At 40.4% G+C, this 21,661-nt stretch overlaps 1 protein-coding gene across 5 annotated transcripts in view; it reads right to left on the reverse strand.

Moving 5' to 3' along the window:
• Positions 1-21,661, reverse strand: part of LOC126263736 (probable phosphorylase b kinase regulatory subunit beta) — a 195,025-nt gene that overhangs the window by 141,854 nt on the left and 31,510 nt on the right. For all 5 annotated transcript variants that reach the window (XM_049960911.1, XM_049960910.1, XM_049960912.1 and 2 more), the window contains exons 5-7: positions 7,681-7,888; positions 7,270-7,466; positions 900-1,059 (exon numbers count right to left, since the gene is read on the reverse strand). In XM_049960911.1, the coding sequence (XP_049816868.1) occupies positions 900-1,059; positions 7,270-7,466; positions 7,681-7,888 (565 nt within the window). The remainder of the gene's footprint in view (positions 1-899; positions 1,060-7,269; positions 7,467-7,680; positions 7,889-21,661) is intronic.

The raw sequence follows: 21,661 nt of genomic DNA on the forward strand, positions 1-21,661 counted from the left end.
CGTGTTTGATAGTTCCTCCCCTCTTCTTGCACCCACACCACATTCTGACTGCTTACAACACCATATTTGCTCCTGGTGACAGAAAGTGGAACTATTATTTTCTTCAGCATACTCAGCACCGATCAATGAACATACCTACAATAGTTCAGCATCCTGCAATGTATACAGCCCACATTACAGCACTCCGAACACCATCAGTTTAATTATAACCACCCTGTGTGTTGGCACACACACACAGCAAACTTAACAAGTATCAATACTGGGGTGTTTATAGCTTCATAGCTGCAATAGCAGTGGAGCGAGCAAAAACTCATACACATATATTATACAGAACAGGATGTATGTTTGTTTGTTCGTATGTCCAGTATCTCATCTTAAGCCCCTGCATTGATTTCAAACAAATTTGGTATATCATGTACTGTTTGCTATGTGAGAATAAGCAGTGTGGGGGTTAGAACCTACCAACTCCCAAAGGAGCACAGATAAGGGCAAAAAATGTATTTAAACCCCTGATACAGGCTTCCCTGCATGACAGACATGCCATGTGTGTAGTATTGGAATGCCCTGCAAGGACTACATGTGCAGATGGCCATGGCTGAGCAGAAAGTAGTTGGGGGGGGGGGGGGGAGGAGAGGGGAAGATGAATAGTGAAAGAGGGGGGAGGATGAGGTGCTAGAGAAAGGGAGGGGGAGGAGGAGGTGAACAGGCACCAGAGGAGAAGGAGGGGTGGACAGAGAATGAAGGGATAGACAAAGAGAGAGAGAGAGAGAGAGAGAGAGAGAGAGAGAGAGAGAGAGAGAAAGTCAGGATCCAGTTTTTCCTATTTCAGCTTTTAGTTAATAGAAGCCTTTCTTATGTTGCACAGTGTGTTAAGAATTAATTGAAGGTGAAATTAATACCTTTGAGCTGGATTCCCTGGGTAGTAATGTCTCAAAGATGCTTCGATTACGATTATGAGCATCAATGTCAACATATATAACTGACCACGAAGCTCCTTTGTCACCAAATAGGTTGCATCCATTAATAGCTTCTAGAGCACTTTTTGCCATGCCAATCGAACTGAAAGCAAAATAAAATTGACATTACACCAAGATAATCTTCCTTCATAGTACACTTTTCTGTGTCAGTAATGAAGGAAAGGAGGACCAGCAGGACCAAAAATACAACAGGAATTACACACATAAAAAGTTATGAAAATAATGTTATATCACCAGCACATGCCATGAAAACCTTTATTGTTGCTACCAATTTCGATTGTTACTAATCATCATCAGGCACAAGATGTTTTTCAATTACAACACAGATACTTATATGACGTTCCAACTCCTGTTACATAACATCAAAATAGGAAACTGGACATCAAAACTCAGTACAAAGACCAAACAGAAGATCTCACATGTTGATCATATAATAGTGCAATGCAGTCAACTTCTGGATACATGCAAAATTGTTGCAACAACATACCTGTTAGCTGTCTAAACCACAAAAGTTCAAGGTGGTTCCATAGACACTCAAAGTTATGGTGACTGTGTTTAGGGACACGCAGTGCTTTACACTATAGAAATTCAGAGTAGGCCCTTATAGTGAAACTGTTAATTCCATGGGAAGTACAAGAGACCATACAATGTAAAATACTTGGACTCCTGATAGAGCATTTTTGTTTTTATGATAATGCTTGCCTCCTCACAGCAGTAAAAATGCAGGAGTTATTGGAAACACTTAACTGAGAACGCTTTCAACATCCACTATAACTGCCCCAAACACAATCTTTGAACATGGTGAGGACATGGCCTGAGAAGTCACTTGTCAAGATATGACAGTTGCCACAAGAATTAGTAGTTGAAGGCTTCCAAGGTCTTGGCAAATGATAGGGCAGTGCTTAAATTTATGGAGGACATATTTTGAAAAGTAAAATAAATTTCATGGTAATACTTGTGGAGCAGATGTTTGCTACTTACTTACTGACTTGCCCCACTTTTTTTGTTATGTTGGTACATGTGCAATAATGTAAGTCAAGTGTCAACCTGATGTGGAAATCATTTTGCTTGTACAGTTTCCAAAGTAGTTAGGTATGTATGTTTCCTTCAAATGAATAAAAGAGAATACCATGCCATCAAATGCTTCTTTTGTTAGTGTGAAGGCTTCCACAGTCAATGTGAATTTAAATAAAATCCTCTTGTTTTAGGCAGTTTATATTCAATGTAAATTCATCTAAGAATGCTGAAAGTTTGTAAAGAAAGTACTCCTTCATACCCACAGCTAAGAAATGGGTCTCTCAATTGAAATGTACTGTATTCAACATGAAAATGATGTATGTGATGGGTTTCTCAAAACTGTTATCAAGGTGTTAGAAGTAGCTGACACCATAGGTATAACAGAAGATAGTATGGTATATTTTACTTGTTGAATTAACTACAAAAATTCTTTTTCCAAGAAGAGCACAACAATTGTTGAATGGCACAAATGAGAGGGGGGAGGGGGGGGGGGGACTTGCCAATTTTTGAACTTTTTTTTTTAGAAAATCCAATCGGTTTCAAAAGTAGGAACTGTGAATGATCAGCAATGAATGCAAGGAGTGAGGGAGGGACCTGGAATTCTTGTAGCAAAATAGGCATTGTTGCTTATATCTGCTATACAGTGAGGTGACAAAAGTCATGGGATAGCAATAAGCACATACACAGATGGTGATAGTATTGTGTATATCCGGTATAAAAGAGCAGTGCATTGGTGGAGCTGTCACTTGTACTCAGGTGATTCATGTGAAAAAGTGTCCGACGGGATTATAGGTGCATGACAGGAATTAATAGACTCTGAAAACAGAATGGTAGTAGGAGCTAGACACAATGGGACTTTCCATTTTGGAAACTGTTAGGGAATTCAATATTCCAGGATCCACTCTATAAAACATGTGCCAAGAATACCAAATTTCAGGCATTACCGCTTGCCACAGATGATGCAGTGGCTGACAGCCTTCACTTAACGACTGAGAGCTGTGCCATTTGCTTAGAGTTGTCAGTGCTAACAGGCAAGCAATATTGTGTGAAACAACTGCAGAAATCAATGTGTGATGTAAAACAATATGTCCATTAGAACAGTGTGGCAAAATTAGGTGGAAATGGGCTATGGCAGAAGATGACTGAAGGAAGTGCCTTTCCTAACAGCACGACATTGCCTGCAGCGCCTCTCGTGGGCTCGTGATCACATTGGTTGGACCCTAGATGATTGGAAAACCATGTACTGGTCAGATGAATCCTGATTTCAGTTAGTAAGAGCTGATGGTAGGGTCCAAGTGTGGTGCAGACACCACAAAGCCATGGACCAAAGTTGTCAACAAGGCTATTGCAAAGAGCCTTCTTGACAAATTTGGTCCATGGCTTTGTGGTGTCTGCATCACAAGGCTCTTTGAAAGCTGGTGGTGGCTCCATAATGAGGTGGGCTGTGTTGGCACGGAACTGACTGAGCACTCTGGTCCAACTGAACCAATCATTGGCTGGAAATGGCTGTGTTCAGCTACTTGGAGACCATCTGCAGCCATTCATGGAATTCATGTTCCAAATAACTATGGAATTTTTATGGGTATCAATGTGCCATGTCACCAGGCCATTGTTCTTTGCAGTTGGTTTGAAGAACATTCTTGACAAGTTGAGTGAATGATCTGGCAACCCAATTTGTCCAACATGCATCCCATCAAACATTTATGGGCCATAATTGAGAGGTCAGTTCACACACAAAATCCTACACCTGTAACACTTTCAGAATTATGGACAGCTACAGAGGCGGCATGATTCAGTACTTCTGCAGGGGCTTCCAGTGACTTTCTGAGCCCATGTCCTGTTGAGTTGCTGCACTATACCAGGCAAAAGGATGTCTGACGTGACATTAGGAGGTATCCCATGACTTTGGTCACCTGAGTGAAAAAGGCAATGACCAGTACCTACTTGGACGCAAGAAAGATTATTCTTCTTACTTACATCCCAAAATATAAGTCTTCTGGACTCACTGGATGAAAAAATTCACAAGAAGAAGCCTGGATTACTAATAAATAAAACAATCATTCATCAGAACAATGCAGCAGCCCACAAAGTTGCTTTTGCTAGTGGAAACATTGAATGATTTGAAGCATCGATTTTGCAAACACCTCCCTATCCACCTGATTTAACACCCTCTACTTTCCACATATTCCTACAGCCCAACAAATTTGGATTGGGAAACGTTTTAAATCTACTTATTATAGTTTGGTAGCCATAGAAGGCTTTGTTGCAGACCATTCTGTAGCGGGACTTTGAATTTCGCTGCACTACACTAGTTCCCTCACACATAAATTATACCATCGCAGCGGTATGAGCGCTCGACGGCAGAGAAAATACTAAAATTGTAACTCTTTTTTTTCTACCTGTTTCTATTGTCTCTTGAGAGCGGAAGCTTAATGCAGACGTGATCTGATGAAGACGAAAAAAACTTGTTAATGTGTAGACATATTGTGGAAGTTGTTATGACATTTGGAGGAGGGAAGCAACGTAAAATAAATTGCATTTAATATCAAGACAGTTTTGTATACATTAGAAATTCCTGGACAATGAAACTTATTGCAAGATTTCGGAGCAGACTTTTCACGCAGAAATGAAGTAGGAGATTTTTGAAGACCTGGACGCTGCACGAAAGAAGACATGTTAACATGGTAAAGAATGAACTCTTATCTACGCCATTTCCCCCTGTCAGTTACATTTCGTTATTCTCTGTTCCTTTCAAATAGTTTTTGTAGTGGAAATTGGTTTGACTTTTGCTCAGAAACGCCACAAGGACCACCCCAACAATAGCTTTTCCAAATCACGAAGTCCGGTAGCTTTTCTGGAGGAGGAGGAAATTAGTGTTTAACGTCCTGTCGACAACGAGGTCATTAGAGACAGAGCGCAAGCTTGGGTGAGGGAAGGATGGGGAAGGAAATTGGCCGTGCGATTTCAAAGGAACCATCCCGGCATTTGCCTGAAGCGATTTAGGGAAATCAGGGAAAACCTAAATCAGGATGGCCGGAGACGGGATTGAACCGTCGTCCTCCCGAGCTTTTCTGTAATACGCAGTCCGATTTGCATTTCATTCTTTCCCTTTTTCACGGTCATTTACGATTTTAAAACCCCCTTTTTATTCACCATTTCTTCCCACATTTTCAACCTTTTCTTTTTTATTAACCACTACAATTCAGGCATTTCACGAGAGGAATTTATTCACTGGAAATAATGTTTTACGAAGCACATTGCCCTACAGGGGACTACACAAAAAATAAACGTATTTCCAACTTAAAAACATGGACTTTCACTGTTAGGCTGGGAAATGTTCTCCTCACATTGTATTATGGCACTGGCACAACAGTACAACTAAAGTAGAAGGGATGTTCATAAAATTTGTAGTAGCCACCAGAAAGATCGCGGGAGGCGCACATTGGCACGGCGCGTCACGGGCGGTAGTTGCCGCAAGTAGAGTCCCGTCCACCAGAGGGCACGCGAGAATTCGGACGCGACCTCTGCCGGCGTAACAACAAGAAGAACAACAACAACTCCAGCAGCACGGGCCGTGCCCATTCAGTCAACATCGGGCATGCCTAGGACACAGTCCCGGTCTACGCTAAGTGAAGTGCGACGTAAACGTGAACAGTGTTACTACACAATTGGCGACGAGTAGGGTCGTTCTTTCGCGTGTTGCGTCGTTGTTCCGGTTTCGCAGTTTCTCCACGGCATGGAGGATTTGGTGCGAGTTTTGGTTGCGCAGCAGACGGAACTCATGGCCACCATGAAACAAGTGCTTCCGGCGTTGCTCTCCACGCCGTCTGCTCCGGCGCAGTTCCCTCCTCCCTTTCCCCCATATGACGAGACGGCGGAGGATTGGGACGCATATGAACATCGCCTTCGGCAGCATTTCCAGGCGTTTCATGTTGCCGAAGCGGAGGTATGTCGTGCTCTCTTCTTGTCTTGGATATCTCCCTCGCTGTATCAAGTTTTGCGGCAACTACCGCCCGTGACGCGCCATGCCAATGTGCGCCTCCCGCGATCTTTCTGGTGGCTACTACAAAATTCATTGCCTGATAAATAGAACAAAAGTTTAATCAATCATATTTTCATATTATAAACTAGAAGATTCAACTGAGAAAACCTGTAAATTCAAGAGACATATGGGACAACCAGTGCTTACATTCAGGGGAAGCATATTCCAGAACACCAAAAACGAACACATTTGTCTGGGGATTGTTTGATAGGCTGGGGAGAGGGTATGCAGTAGGATAAGAAGAATCCAGCTTTTGTGTTGGGCTTTCCTCATAGCCAGGATTCTTGGTGCATTGCTCCCCTCCCCTGCCCACCCACGGACACACAATGACACCAGTCTCACTCCTGTCCAACTACCTCAGAAAAGTTCTCTCTTGTTCCTGAAAAAGGAACCTATATTTCTGAAAGCTAAGGAGTACTGTTATCTACTGTTTTTCTGGGAAACTGACATTCTGAAGATAAGTTATGCTTATGCGAATTTAACATCTTTTAATTTTTTTAAGACAGCCATCCAATGCCATTAAAACAAGTCCAGTCCTCTTTGGTGGCAGTTCTGTGGTTCTGAAGGCAGTCTATAAGCACTAAACCATGAGAATCCCTGCAGATGTAATTTTTTATTTCTTTGGTACACTTGTAACTTCCACCACCCATTGTTTCTACTACCCCGTTGTCTCTGGCCTTTTGTGATGAATCCGTGTTTCAAGTACTATTATGACATGTTGAATAAACTCACTGGAATCACATTCAAACATGTCTAGAAACTCTTGAACAACATACAATTGAATCTGTATTTGGTCAACAGTCAACAGATAAATCACTCAGCAAACAGAAAGGTTTTTCAAACTCAAAATATTTTGTAAAATATATCAGCTATTGTCTAACAAGATCTTTGCTTACATAGCTTCTTTTGGTTATCAATGACTGCTATAGAGCTGTTTAGCTTAAAATACATAAATAAAAAGAATCACTGTTCAAATAAAATTCGACAAATATAATGCAAGACGTGTGGTATTTATCAGGGAAAGACATTGATTTTCCATAGTCTACAATTTCAGGAGCTCATGTTTACAATTTAACACATTTTAACTGTAAAAATGAAATCTATTGTCTGGCATCAATTATGTAATTACTGCTGTTGTACCTGCAAAAAATAAACACACGTATTATGATGTCAATATAATATAACAAACAAGAAAATTATGATAAGTACTCCAAAAATTTAGAAAATATATACCTGGCATGTATTTCAGGGGTACCATTATTATACTTGCTTCCTCTTTCCCACATTCCAAAATCTGGCGTGCGATATGCTCGTTCAACATAATAAACCAAATTTTGCACAAATGCCACCTCATCTTGTGTGTATATAATTTGTAAACCTGAGGTTATCATTTGCACTAGGAACAACAGGTATAGTGAAACAACATCAATCTGTGAGAGAAAAAACAAAACACTATATAAAATGTCACACTGGTTGTTTTTCTCAGCAAGATAGAAAAAAAGATGAGCCAATATACCAAAAATATGTGTTAAGTGTCCAAATAGATCCAATCCTTTGATACTTATTTCTCAATGAAACTAAGAGTACTGATTTTTTTAAAAAAATTCAAAGACTGTGTTCAAACAAGAGGTACTTATATTTTACCTGCAAGTGTGAATAATCATCATCACTGAATACTTCATCACCAGTGATTAAATGGAATTTGCAGTGAAGTGCATATTTGCTGCTCTGTTGCTTTTTGAAAAGTTCTATGCGATGTGATTGCTTAATCCAGCATTCTAATATTCCTCTCATACATTTTACTGCCGACTGGCCCAATTCATGGGATTTTCCTCGGTCATCGTCAATGCGCCTACAAGAAGCATTATATAGTATCACTGTTCTTGATGGCTGTGGCTTGTTTGTAAGACTACAAACATTTTTTTTTTTTTTGCTTCATATTTTATTACGTAATTGATCACATTCAAAGTAAGTATGATCAATAAATACAACAAGGCAGAGGACAGAATCAGTGTGGAAATGTGTGACAAGAAAGCAACAGACTACATCAAAATAAACAAGAAATTACAAACAGGAGAAAAATTTTCAAGGAAACAGCTGTTGAAGTAATTTAACAGTAAAACTGAAGCCAACCAAAAGAACATGCAAATATGAACAGACTAATAAAAATGGAGAGAAAATATTCAGATATAACAAATGCAAAACAAAACTAAAAAAAGTGAGAGAGAAAAGTGACTGAAGAGGCAAAACTACACAGCTAAAAGAGTAACTATGTTGGTATCCTTCAGATCAGATAAGGTAGCAGGAGCATAAAATTTAACAAAAGTAAGAGAACTAACCCAGGACATTTTACATTTTTACAGCAAGATTTTTATTTATGGTCATTTATCTTTTGTCTGGTTTCGTGTCATCTTCTATTTTTCCTATCTTGTGCTAGTCTATTCATATGTGTATCAACATCCACATCCACAATAAACAGTTTTACATATTCTTGTTTCTTTCTACTGGTTCTTCCAGTATCAAATTTTCTATTCATATATACTTTAGTATTTGTCCCATTAAAAATCATTTCTCCTGCTTTGGTTTGTAATGCATTATTTCCACCCAAAATCCTTTCTTGTTGCTCTTCATTTTATACTTCATCCTGCTGTAACCAGAAGGCTGGCACCTTTTCAAAACTACTGTTTTCTCTTTCACAGAGGGAACAGCTTCCTGGCAGCAGTATACGACTTAAATAAAGCAGTTACTGAAATGGTTACATAGCTGGTGCCATAATTGTAACATTTATTTGCACAGTTTCAGACTTTCCAAAAGTATCATTTATGATGTATGAAATTTAGCAGTATATGTTTTGCAAGTGCTACTATTTACCTCTTTTGTTGCCAAATTGAGTTAGTTTTGTTAATCCTGAAAGCCAAGAAAAGCAACTGTGAGTTTATGAAAGTACACTGACAGTACCAGTACTTGCAAAATCATAGTCATTGCTCACGAATGAGCATACTGCCATCAACTCTTGTATGGTGTTCATATTTAAGGTTACATGTATAATCACCCATTAGCAGTATTGGGTGCCTCCCATTCTGTGACTATGCAAACTGTTCAATCCATTGACAACAGTATTCCTAAATCTGTTCTTCCTTGTGATTGATATTGCAGCATTTTACGTAGCAGCATATTTTCTGGCACTGTGACAATCAGCTGATGACATTTAATTGGTATGTTAGTTCATCATGCACCATTCTTTTATATGTCATTGTTTTCTTACGTTTTCACTTCTCACTTTGTCCCTCAGTGTCCATATGCATCTATCTGTGTGCTGTTTTATTCTGCCTTCATCATTCTGACAGAGAGTCCAACATTGTAAAATCTAATTTGCATGTCTTTCTTTATTTGTTTATCAAAGTTTCTTTTAAATATTTCATTTAATTGGTAACAATTTGTTAAATACTTGTCTATATCTGTCTGGTCTGTAAATTGCAGAATATTGTACCAAAATACATAAAGTCTGTTACCCATTCTAATAATTTGTTATTAACACAAATTCTTCTTCATTCCCAGTTGTACCAATTATCTTCATTTTACTATCTGAAACTTTCATACAGTCCTATGAGAAAAGTTTTGAAGTTTGTATTCAAACCTTTGTCACTCATCTTTCGTTTCAGTCATTACCATCTAGTCATCTGCCAACAATAATGTTAGCAGCAATGTGTTTTTTCAATTTTAACACCAGGGGAATTTGTTTCTTTCCAATCTTGGAGTGAGGCATCTGTATAGATATTAAATAATAATAGTGATAAACCACATCATTTTCTAGGTCCTCAATTAATCTCTATTGTTTTTACCATTTTCCTGGGATAATTTAAACCAGCTAAACTGTCTGTAGTTCTTCTTTTGTGGCCATACGGGGCAGTAGGTGAGGGGGGAGGGGTTACGTGTAGCATGAGGAATGACACAAATGAATGAATTTTAACTCAGGTACAGTAAAAGCGTGTGTGTGTGTGTGTGTGTGTGTGTGTGTGTGTGTGTGTGTGCGCGCGCGCTTGATGAACGGCTTCTCTCTCAGTAAAATGGGGCACTAAGATGCCGCTATTGCATATTTTAAGAGCAAATCATCATCATTTTGATACGCAAATATATCTCATTATTGGTTCAGATGAAGCAGACATTGAAAGGCAGATACATGTAACAGTATTCCTAATTGCTTAACATCAGTAAAGCGAAGCATCATTTTTAAATCTTCAATAATATTATGGAAAGGATAGATTCCTGTTCACCATACAGAGGAGATGTTGAGTAGCAAACAGGCTGTCTGCAACTCAACATTCCTTTATACGGTAAGTAGGAAATTATCCTTTTCATAATATTGTCATTATTCCATGCTGGATTTTTCCAATGATTTTTAAATCATCTGTGCTTGATCACAAGTGATCCCAGCAACAGCAATTTGGGTGTTTTCCAAGGGGACTAACCGGATCCCAAACCTTTCACAGCAGATTTTAATTATGAGAACAAACAAATGTCTAAATTGCTTTCAACAGCATAAATTTCAGCTTTTTAGAATGACAAAATCTTTCCTATTGGTGTAAGCCGTGATTGTTAACATACTGGAGACGAGTGACTAGCTCCTGCATCTCACGGATTTACTCCAAAAAGACAAGTGACATAGGACCACCGTCAGCCATTTCTCAGGTTTCTAAATGTATTCCAATGTTTGTTTTGTTTCTGGCATCTGTGAACAGGTATTCTATGATTTTTGTTTCATTATTTATGTTATAGAAGAAGTGTCAGTGAGCCATCAAGATGAAGCTGCTGCTGTTGATGCTGTATCAGAGATCCCTCTGTCTCACGTCTATCAATCTGCCTCTTTCGACTGAGCTCTGAACCGACGACAACACCATCGCTCCACAGCTTCCAGTTTTTGAAGAACCACATGGAATTCAAGTTCATGTTGACCATAACTCTTCTGTGTTTGATTGTTCCACCTACTTTTTTGATGAAGAACTGTTGAAGAGGGTAAAATGAGAGACAAACTGCTATGTTAGTACAACTATTCACAAGCTAGCTACAACACAGAACCTGAAGCCGCACTCGATTTGGCACAAGTGGAGTACTGTGAAACTTAGTGAACTGTATAAGTTTTTTGGTGTGGTTTTTCATATGTGCCTTGTTGGAAAACCTAAATTGACACACTATTGTTCTATGAATCCTATGTTACAGACCTCCTTTGCAGGAAAGTGTTTGTCAAGAGACTGCTTTTTATCATTTCTGTGAATTCTACATCTCGTAAAGAATGTAGCTCTTATTTCAAAAAGCCAAGATGGGCATGATCCTATTCATAATGTGAGAACCATCTTTGATACATTTGTGATAAACAGTGAAAGCTTACAAATCAGCAGGAAATCTCACTACATATGAAGGAATTTGTCCTTTTCAGAGCTGACTTACTTTCAAGGGCTACATGAAAATTAAGCCTAACAAAGTACGGCATAAATTTTTTATGTTATATGAAAGTGGATAAAATTTGAAATATGAAAAGCTAATAACAGAATTTTGCATGTAGTAAACAGACGGCAAATGGCTCTGAGCACTATGGGACTTAACATCTATGGTCATCAGTCCCCTAGAACTTAGAACTACTTAAACCTAACTAACCTAAGGACATCACACAACACCCAGCCATCACGAGGCAAAGAAAATCCCTGACCCCGCCGGGAATCGAACCCGGGAACCCGGGCATGGGAAGCGAGAACACTACCGCAAGACCACGAGATGCGTAAACAGACGGCATGAATGTTACTATGGTAAATGCCATATTCTACACATGAATCAATTTTACACTCGATCATCTGTGGAAAAACACAACTAAGGCAGTAGGTACAGTAGTGAAAAAAGGACTAGCTAAAGATCACGTAGCCCAGAGACTGACAGAAAATGAACTTTTGTTTTGCAAACAAGACAATTTGCTGCCTGCAAAATGGAAAGACACTAGGGTTGTATTTATTTTGACAATGAAACAGAAAACAACAGCATCTAATGACGATGTCAGAATAAAGTTAGAAATTACAGAGAAGATGAAACCTGACTGTATTTTGGATTACAATAAAAACAGGGCTGTAGTGGACCACAGTGGCCAGGTAATGGCATACTACCCGTCTGAGAGGAAACAAATGAAGTGGTGTAAGAAAGTTTTTTCTCACAGTTTCATGATGATGGCCATAAATTTGAATGTTTTATACAAAAAGTTGAAGCTGACTAACAAACATCTAGTTGAGTTCATTACTGAACTGGCAGACACTTTGGTGAACACTGGTTGTCTGGTTGAATCAATTTCCACTCAAAACAGTTCACCTGTGGATAGACTCAGTGGACGACATTTCTCTAAATTGATTCCACCTTCAGAAAGGTAAAAATGGTCTCAGAGAAGGTGCAAAGTTTGAGCAGAAAGAAGCATGGCAAGATCTGGCAAAGTGGTGAGGAGAGATACCGGACAATTTTTATAGAAGAAAGATCCATATTTCAAATGCAATAAACTTATCTGTTTTATGAACAGGTTCCCTAACATGTAACTTCTCTTTAAGAAACAGTTCTGTTCCCTGCAAGGGATCAGCGCATTTAAGTATAATATCTCTCTTCTGCTGATTAGTAAGAATGTTGGTAGACAACGTAACCACAATAAAGCTCTCACATGTCCAGATGAGTGTTTGATTGCTTGTTACAGTTACGAGCACATCAAAGTCAGTCAGTGGAATTCAAGCTGAAACTGACAAGTGGTGACCCCAATGTGATCCAGAACTGCAAGGAACTGAACTGCAACTGATTTGTATCAAGTCTACATGATGTTGGAAGAACCAACAGTGTCAAGATTAGCAGTCTACTTGTCTCAGTTTTGGCCCAATAACCCGTCCTGTGATTCTGTTCACCAGAATCACAGTCGACACAACAAAGTTTGGCCTCGGAGTAAGCCAACTGGATCACTACTCCGCAGCTGAGGTGCAAGACGTCATCACTGTGCCCCCAGGGGCAAATTCCTATGAGAATCTCAAGGCACAATTTAAACAGAGTGTCACTGGCTCACAGGAGTATAGAATATACCAAGTTCTTATGTAAGAGGATATTGGAGATCATAAGCCATGGCAACATCTATGGTGTCTGCACAGCAAGATGGATCAGTCACAGTGCCGGACAATGTATTGCACACTCAGGTAAGGGCAATAGTGGTATCTCAAATGAACATGTAATATGATGCCATGGCAGAACTTGCAGACCAAATACAGGAAGCCATCAGCCCAGCCCAGATTAGTGCAGTCATGGCAGAGTGCAGCAGTACGACAGTCTCGGCAACATTTGCACATACCAATTATAGCTCACTCTTGGCAAAGGTGGAAATGTAATGCACACAGGTTGGTGCAGGAAACAATACTGGGCGCTACCAAAGATGTTGAAGGAGCCCGTCTGCTAGCACGATAAGTCATCTCAGGGTGAGCAGCCTGTTGTTAGTATCACTAATGATTCAGTAAGCAGATACAAAAATGTAGGTACTGTGCTTTCACCCAAATGCTGGTGGCAGTTGGTCATGCGTGCAACCCCCCATTGCCTGTTCATTAGTGACAGAAGCGCTGCCCTGAATTTTCTGGTGGACACTGTTTCGGACCTGAGTATCTCACCGTGGTCTCAGAGACATTGCTGCAGGCCACAAACTGCCTTCTGTCTATTGGCTGCCAAAAATTAAACTATTGCAACTTAGGGCATCCAGAGTAAGGACTTAAATTTAGGATTACATCATCCATTCATCTGGGATTTTACTGTCACAAATATCACCGACGCTACAATCGGCACAGATCTCTTGGAACATTACAACCTCTTGCCAGACATAGTCAACACCCAATTGGTTGGCAGCATTACTGGGTTAACTACCACTGGGTTTCATTGCAGCACAGCCATCCACAATGTGAAGCTGATACAGGCACAAGAGGGTAAGTGCACTTCTTTACTAAGTCTGTTTCTGATTTCACCAGATCACCAGAAGCACCTAAGCAAATACCACACAGTAAAGTGCACCATATCGAAACGATGGATGGAACACCAGTGTCAAGCAAACCTAGACGTTTCCACCGGACCACCTCGCTATTGCTAAAACAGAGTTTGACACTGTGCTATGAGAGGGCATCATCAGACAGCCAAGCAATCCGTGGGCCTCCACCTTACACCTGGTGCCTAAGAAAGATGTGGCCTGATGCTCCTGTGGAGACCATCATGCGCTTGATGCGAGAACAGTGCCTGACTGTTATCCTGTGCCACTGCTAATGGATTACAGTTAGGTATTACACGGTACAATGATATTCATTGTATTGGACTGTGCAACAGCCTATATCCTGATACCAGAAGCAAAAGAACATACCCCAAAGACTGGAACTACAATGCCATTTGGGCTATTTGAAAGCATGAATACAACATTTGGATTACGGAAGGCAGCAAAGACATGGCAGAGGTTTACTGATTCTGTCCTTCAAGTCCTTCTGTTCTGCTTTGCAAACCTGGATGATGTGCTCGTGTTCTCAGCCATCCCGAGCAACATTGACAACACCTGCAGGAAGTGTCTGGAGCATTACAGAGTCATGTTGAACATTGCTAATTGTGTTTTCAGGCAACGTGATGTTACTTTCTTTGGACACAGAATTTCATCTGTGGGCTCTCTATCTTTAACAGAGAATATCGAAGCAGTTCTTCAGCTCCCTAGGCCACCCGCAACCAAGAAACTGTGGCGGTTCCTAGGCATGCTGAACTTTTATCATTGTCGCCTATCTCGTGACGCAAAATGGCAGGAACGATTGACTGTGGCACCAGCAGGACGTAAAGTGAACGGTAGTTCCTCAGTGCAGTGGACCGAGGCTATGTGCTTCACATTTGAGAATGCGAAACAGAGCATGGCTGACACAGTATTCCTTGCACATCCCAAACCCAATGCTCCCCTAGTGTTGGAAGTGGATGCAACAAGATGGCTATCGGTGTGGCACTACAACAATAGTCAGAGGGCTCATGGCAACCATTGGTGTATTTCTCTCACAAACTGTCCAAATCTCAGAGGAAGTGCAATGCCAATGACTGTGAGTTGCTGGTTGTACATGAGACAGTTACATTCTTTCTACCACAGATTGAGGCATGAATATTTACAATCTTCATGGATCACAAACTGATGACCTATTCAGGTAAATGGAACACTATCAACTGCTTTCCTCATAAATATAACCATCTTGAATTTATAGCACAATTCAGGACTGACATCAAGCATTTTTTAGTCTTGATAAATAGTAGCTGACTGTCTTTTGCACATCAGCAGCATGATGGGGCCTACTGATTTCTCTACACTGGCTCGAGCGCAAAAAAATGATGAAGAGCTCCGAACGATTGCAACTCACTGACATTGTGGAAAAAGATGCCAGGCTGTACTGTGATATCTCCTGAGGAAGACCTCACCTATTTCTTCCATCAGCAGACAAGTTTACGACAGCATTCACAACATGTGCCACCCAGGAGACCATCCCACCTTTAGGCTGATGTCTCAAAGTTTCAAGTGGCTGGGATGGAAAAAAAGACTGTCAAAGATGGGCATGAACATGTCTAAAATGTCAACGGTGTATGGTTTCTTGCCATGTGCAAGTGCCGAACCATGCATTTTACACATGTTCATATTGATGTTATAGGACCACTCCCTCCATCAAATGGTCAACACTATTTATTGACCTTGATAGATTTATTTCACCCTGTGAGCAGAGGCAGTGGTCATCGACAACATTAGCAGTGAAAAATTGGCCTCTACATTTGTGTCATCTTGGTTAGCGAGATTTGTTTGCCTTCTGCATATTACTATTAGTTGCGGTTGGCAATTTAAGTCATGCTTATTCAGACAACTTGCCAAATTTTGTGGGTATGCCTGCCACAAGATTACTAGTTACCATTCTGCTGGCAATGGCATGATTGAGCACTGGCCTTGCTCCCTGAAGGCAGTGCTCATGCGCCATGACACAACTTGGACATTGGCTTGTCCTATTGTCCTCCTCGGCTGGCAAACCACATATGAACCTGACATTGATTCTTCAGCTATGAGGCTAGTCTATGAAGAGACTCCAGGTGAATTCACTGATGCTGTTGTTCTGCATACGTCTACACAAGACCAGCCAGAATTCTTACATCATATGTGGGACCATATCGCACAGATATGACATTTGAAAACTTCCCATCACGGCACACCACCTTGTTATATGCTTCAAGATATAGTTAACCTTGAAATAATTGATTTCTATGAACACAGTTTTTTATAAGTACGAGGGCCATTCAGAAAGTAACCTCGGGTTGATTTAAAAAAATACACCAAGTTAAATAAAAATATTTTAATATATACATCTTACAACTACATCTTTGCACTATTTTTCTACATAGTCTCCATAGCGATTGAGGCACTTATCGTATCTCTTCACAAGCTTTGAAATTCCTTCTGCATAAAAATCACCCACTTGTGCCTGGAGCCAGCCTGTGACCGCATCTTTGAGCTCTTCGTCGTCATCAAACCGCTGTGACCCAAGCCATTTCTTCAAATGCATGAAGAGGTGGTAATCACTTGGCGCCAGGTCTGGGCTGTAAGGTGGATGGTTGATAACGTCCCACTTGAAGGACTCAAGAAGGGCCGTTGTTCTGCGAGCAGAGTGACGACAGGCGTTATCGTGCAAAAAAACGATACCGGAAGTCAGCATACCACGGCGTTTGTTCTGTATAGCCCGTCGTAACTTTTTTATTGTTTCACAGTACACGTCTTGATTAATGGTCGTACCACGTTCCATGAATTCAACCAACAACACCCCTTTGGCATCCCAAAACACCGTTGCCATCAGTTTTCTGGCAGAAAAATCTTGCGAGGCTTTTCTTGGTTTGGTAGGCGAATTTGAATGTGCCCACATCTTTGATTGTTCTTTTGTCTCAGGGTTCACGTACTTAATCCAGGTTTCGTCACCGGTCACGATTCTGTTTAACAATGGTTCTCCTTCATCCTCATAACGTGACAGAAAGTCTAATGCAGAGGCCATTCTTTGAGTTTTGTGGTGGTCGGTAAGAATTTTGGGCACTTATCGTGCACAGAACTTACGGTAACCCAATCTTGCTGTCACTATCTCGTACAAGAGAGTCTTAGAAATCTGTGGAAAACCAGTAGACAACTCCGACATTGAGAAACGTCGATTTTCATGAACTTTTGCATCAACTGTCTGAACGAGTTCATCAGTCACCAATGATGGTCTACCACTCCTCTCTTCATCAGGAACGTTTTCTCGTCCACTTTTAAATAAACGTACCCATTCACGGACAACTCCTTCACTCATAACTCTTGGTCCGTACACGGCACAAAGCTCACGATGAATAGCTGCTGCAGAATATCCTTTGGCTGTAAAAAACCTTATGACAGCACGCACTTCACATTTGGCGGGGTTTTCTATTGCAGCACACATTTCAAACTGCCACAAAAACTAAACTAGTGCAGGTACGACGTTCACTCGACCACGGCTTGATGCCGACTGACCTGTTGAGTGCGTTAACGCACAGATGGCGTCGCTACTCCCCCCACAACCCGCACTGTGACCAATCGGAGGTTACTTTCTGAACCGCCCTCGTATATTGATACCCTATGGTATCGTGGGATTCCGAATGTTCGTTGGCTTGATTACATTACAAAATACAATGTCATTCGTCTTTGCAGCGAAGCCAAAATAGAACAGCAGAAACATACTTGATTTTCATTTATGGAGGAACCTCTGAAGACAAAGTTCATCATAGTGCTTTTTTCTTGCTGTCTATTTTTGCCACTGGGTCATCAACAAATGCCTGTAAATGAGCTTTTGTGCCACTTATTGTCTCAGCTCATGGGCAAATTTTCATTGAGTTTTGTGAGAGTGTATCTCAAAGGGGAATTTGCTGCAATTTTCATTGAACACTTGGTATATTGTACTACAGCCAACCATATAATCTACTTGTACCTATCTGCCTCCGTAAGGCTTTTTTGTGCAGTATAGAATATGACTTGACAGCTGCTCCCATGTCATGATCCAAACTGATGGCATTAAACCACCATTGCAACCTCCATACACTGGCCATACCATGTGTTATGAAGAGGTATGCATATGCTTAACATCTGGTGAATGACAAGACAATGACCGTTTCCCTCAACATAGTCAAACCTGCATATGTATTTCAAGAGGCATTACTGTCCACAACCCCTCAAAGACATCAGAATCTTCCAGAGCCTGATACCCAGCCACAAGTACTGCAGTTGCCACAACCACCCACCACAGGACAACCACTGGTGCTGTCAACCCATTTGGATGATGTGTACATTTTCCTGCTTGTTTCCTCTACATCAGCACTTTGCTTCCACCAAGGGGCTACATATAGTGTCTGACACGAGTGTTGTCATGCACTAGTGCAGAATTAAGTGTCCACATAGTGTTGGTTGCGCAGTATCACATAATGTAACCAACTGAACTGCAGGTGTCAAAGCAGTTTCACACCCACCCACAAGGGATACTGTGTTTTTTTATGTTTTTCATTCTTACTCTATGTATTCCTTTTATTCCTTGTTTTTGTGAATTTACTGAGTCATTTTTGCTCCTTGCTTATTAACTGTTACTGTGTTACTATGGGTTAACTAGTTCCCTTTAAGCAATTCTGTTTTCTGCAAGAGATCAATGGATTAAAATATGATATCTCTCTTCTACCAAGTAGCATGGGTGTCAGCAGATGACATACCAGCAATAAAGCTGTTATACCTTCAGAAGAGTGTTTGATTGCTAGTTCTGGTTATGGGCATGTCAAAGCAAAGTCGCTCAGTCAAAGTCAAACAAAAACTGACAAGATTATGTTAACATACTGACAGAGATTGTATTGACCTTCAGATGAGTTGTTAGCCTTGTTTTTATATTTTAGTTATGGGTTTTTTTGGAATAAATGTAAATTAAAAAATGACAACATCCATTCAATACAATCTTAGTTCATAGCAACAACATCCATCTGCTAACATATGCTGGTAACTGTGTTTGATGACACCTCAAGTTTTTTACAATGATGACTATTGGTGCCAATGAATTGTTGAACAAAACTAGTTTGAAAACTAGAAAAATTACCGTGGGCATAGCAGTTCATTCAATGACCAATAATGCCTGAATAATCCAAATAGGGAATATGGTGAAGTTAAGCTCTGTCATTATGGTGGTTGGGGAATTAAAGAGATGTACTGCCATGACTGTGTATTCAGAAGGGCAAACTCCTGGCAAAAGAAGTAGTTGCTTCCAAGTTGTACTACAGGAAGCAGCACCGTTTTTCAAAGTATCGACTTTTTGTCTAATTTATTAGCTTAAATTTAGCTGACATAAACACAAATAGCATTAAACGAGACAGAGAGTGTTTATTATATACAGGTTACAGATTAGGTTTCTATGAATTGTCTATCTTGTGTTAATGTACCCATCCTGACTTGTTCCACATTTTTGAAGTTTCCCCATCTACACGGGATATATGGTGTAAGATGAATGAATGAACAAATCGACAGAAAAGACAAGCTGTAGTCATGATCTAGGTATTCCTTTACTAAACTGCATGCCCATCATTCAAACAATAGCTTCAGCTGCTGATTTTCTCAGTTAGCCTACTCTTGTTCAGTGGTATTGTTGCTCTTGCCATATTTTTAATAGTGTGAAAGTTATCACCTTCATCAGATTTAGAGAAACATACACACACACACACTCATACTCGCACAACTAACCCACATATGGCCACTGTCATCTCCGGCCACTGAGGCTCGAATCTCAGTTGAAGTGGGGAGGCGGAAGGATAGCAGAGTAGGGGGTGGGGGAAGATGCTGCAGTGCTGTCTACGGGAGGGGATGTGGTGGGGACAGGATGGTGGGCCACACTTACAGTTTATTGGGAGTGTTCTGGGAATCTGTTGTACATCTGTAAAGAGTCCCATGTTCAGAAGTTTTGTGCACACCATTCTTAAGCACTCGCTGACTGTTTGGGATCCTCATCATGTTTGATTTAAGGAAGACATTGATTAAACTCAGAAATGTGCTGCTAGATTTGTTGCTGCTAGATTTGTTACCAGCATCTGAGTCAACCAGTATAAGACACTTATGGAAATATTTCATGAGTTTCGATGGGGATCACTGAAAGGGAGAAGACAATCTTTTCACAAATTGCTATTGATGAACTTAGAGACTCACAATTTGTGACAGACTACAGAATGATTCTACCTCATACAACATTAGTCATGTAAAAGGAGAAAATAAGAGATATTACAGCGTAAAAAGACACTTGTTTGTCACTCATTCAATTTGTCTGTGGAACATGAAAGAAAATTACAAACAACAGTACAAAGTGCCCTCCATTATGCTCTGTACAATGATCTATGGAGTATTATGTGGTTGTAAAAGCAGATGTTGATAAAATTCAGGGTTTATCACTCATGCAGTCAAAATACAGGTAAGTGAGAAATTTATAAGTTACAGTGTCATTAAAATTACTTAATAACTGACACTTCTTTCTTTGGCATGACAATGCACAGTTCACCTGCAGTTTCTTACTAGTGATGTGGAAGATGACATGCATGGGAACTGCTAACAGCTCATTTAACAACTGACAGCTGCAGCAGGCAAAACACATTTGTCAATGTTGACAGCCCTCTCCCTGTCATCTGAGTTTTAATCAAGTCACAGCTGAGAGCCAATGTGGCAACACTATAGCCATATAACAAACAGTTTTAATCAGAGTACAGTACTACGAATTTTGCAGCTCGATCCCAAAGTTTCAAAATATGTCACCTTAAATATGTGTATGCAATGAAACTCAACACCAAAGGAGTATGATATAATGACAAATTATTGTACATGATGACTCCTCTTACAGGATGGATAAAAACATGATACTACACACAGAGTGTCACAGACTGCCTGTTGGCTTCTGTCTCAGGTTCTCCAGCCAACATTTGTTTGAAGATTTTTCTGACATTTTTTTAGCACGAGTACTGGTGGCAGACTGGAGTTGAACTCACACCATAGATTATATGTACCTGGCACACCAATGTCCAAGGGTTTTTCCATGGTCATTACCACTGTGGTTCTCCCCTTGTTACTTGTAATGGTCATCTGCTGCTGCACAAAAGTCCAGGATCCATTCGCCTTGAGGCTTTCTCTTTCTTATTGAAGCTATTGTCATGTTTGTGTATTTCTATAGTAGCTTTGAACATCCAAGCTTGATAGTTCTTTTCTACAGTAATCACTTGCATGTCCGGGAATTTTACTATGTGGTCCATCTCATACAGTGCACACTCCACCATGGCCAATTCCTCCACCTGCCCCAACCTGCAATGCCGCTTATGTTGAGTGATCCTGATGTTGATCGATTGTCCAGTAATTCTAACAGATTTTTCCTTATGTACATGATATTTGGTATATTCCTGACATTGCAGTGTGTCCTTTGTCTCCTTTGCTGATCTGAGACTCTCTTTGATCTTCTTCGTCAGTTTATCAACAATCTTTAAGGCATGTTGGCACAAGATGTGGTTGATTCTGTCAGTCACTCTGGGAATG

This window comes from Schistocerca nitens, chromosome 6, assembly GCF_023898315.1.
Source record: "Schistocerca nitens isolate TAMUIC-IGC-003100 chromosome 6, iqSchNite1.1, whole genome shotgun sequence".
NCBI classification, from domain to species: domain Eukaryota; kingdom Metazoa; phylum Arthropoda; class Insecta; order Orthoptera; family Acrididae; genus Schistocerca; species Schistocerca nitens.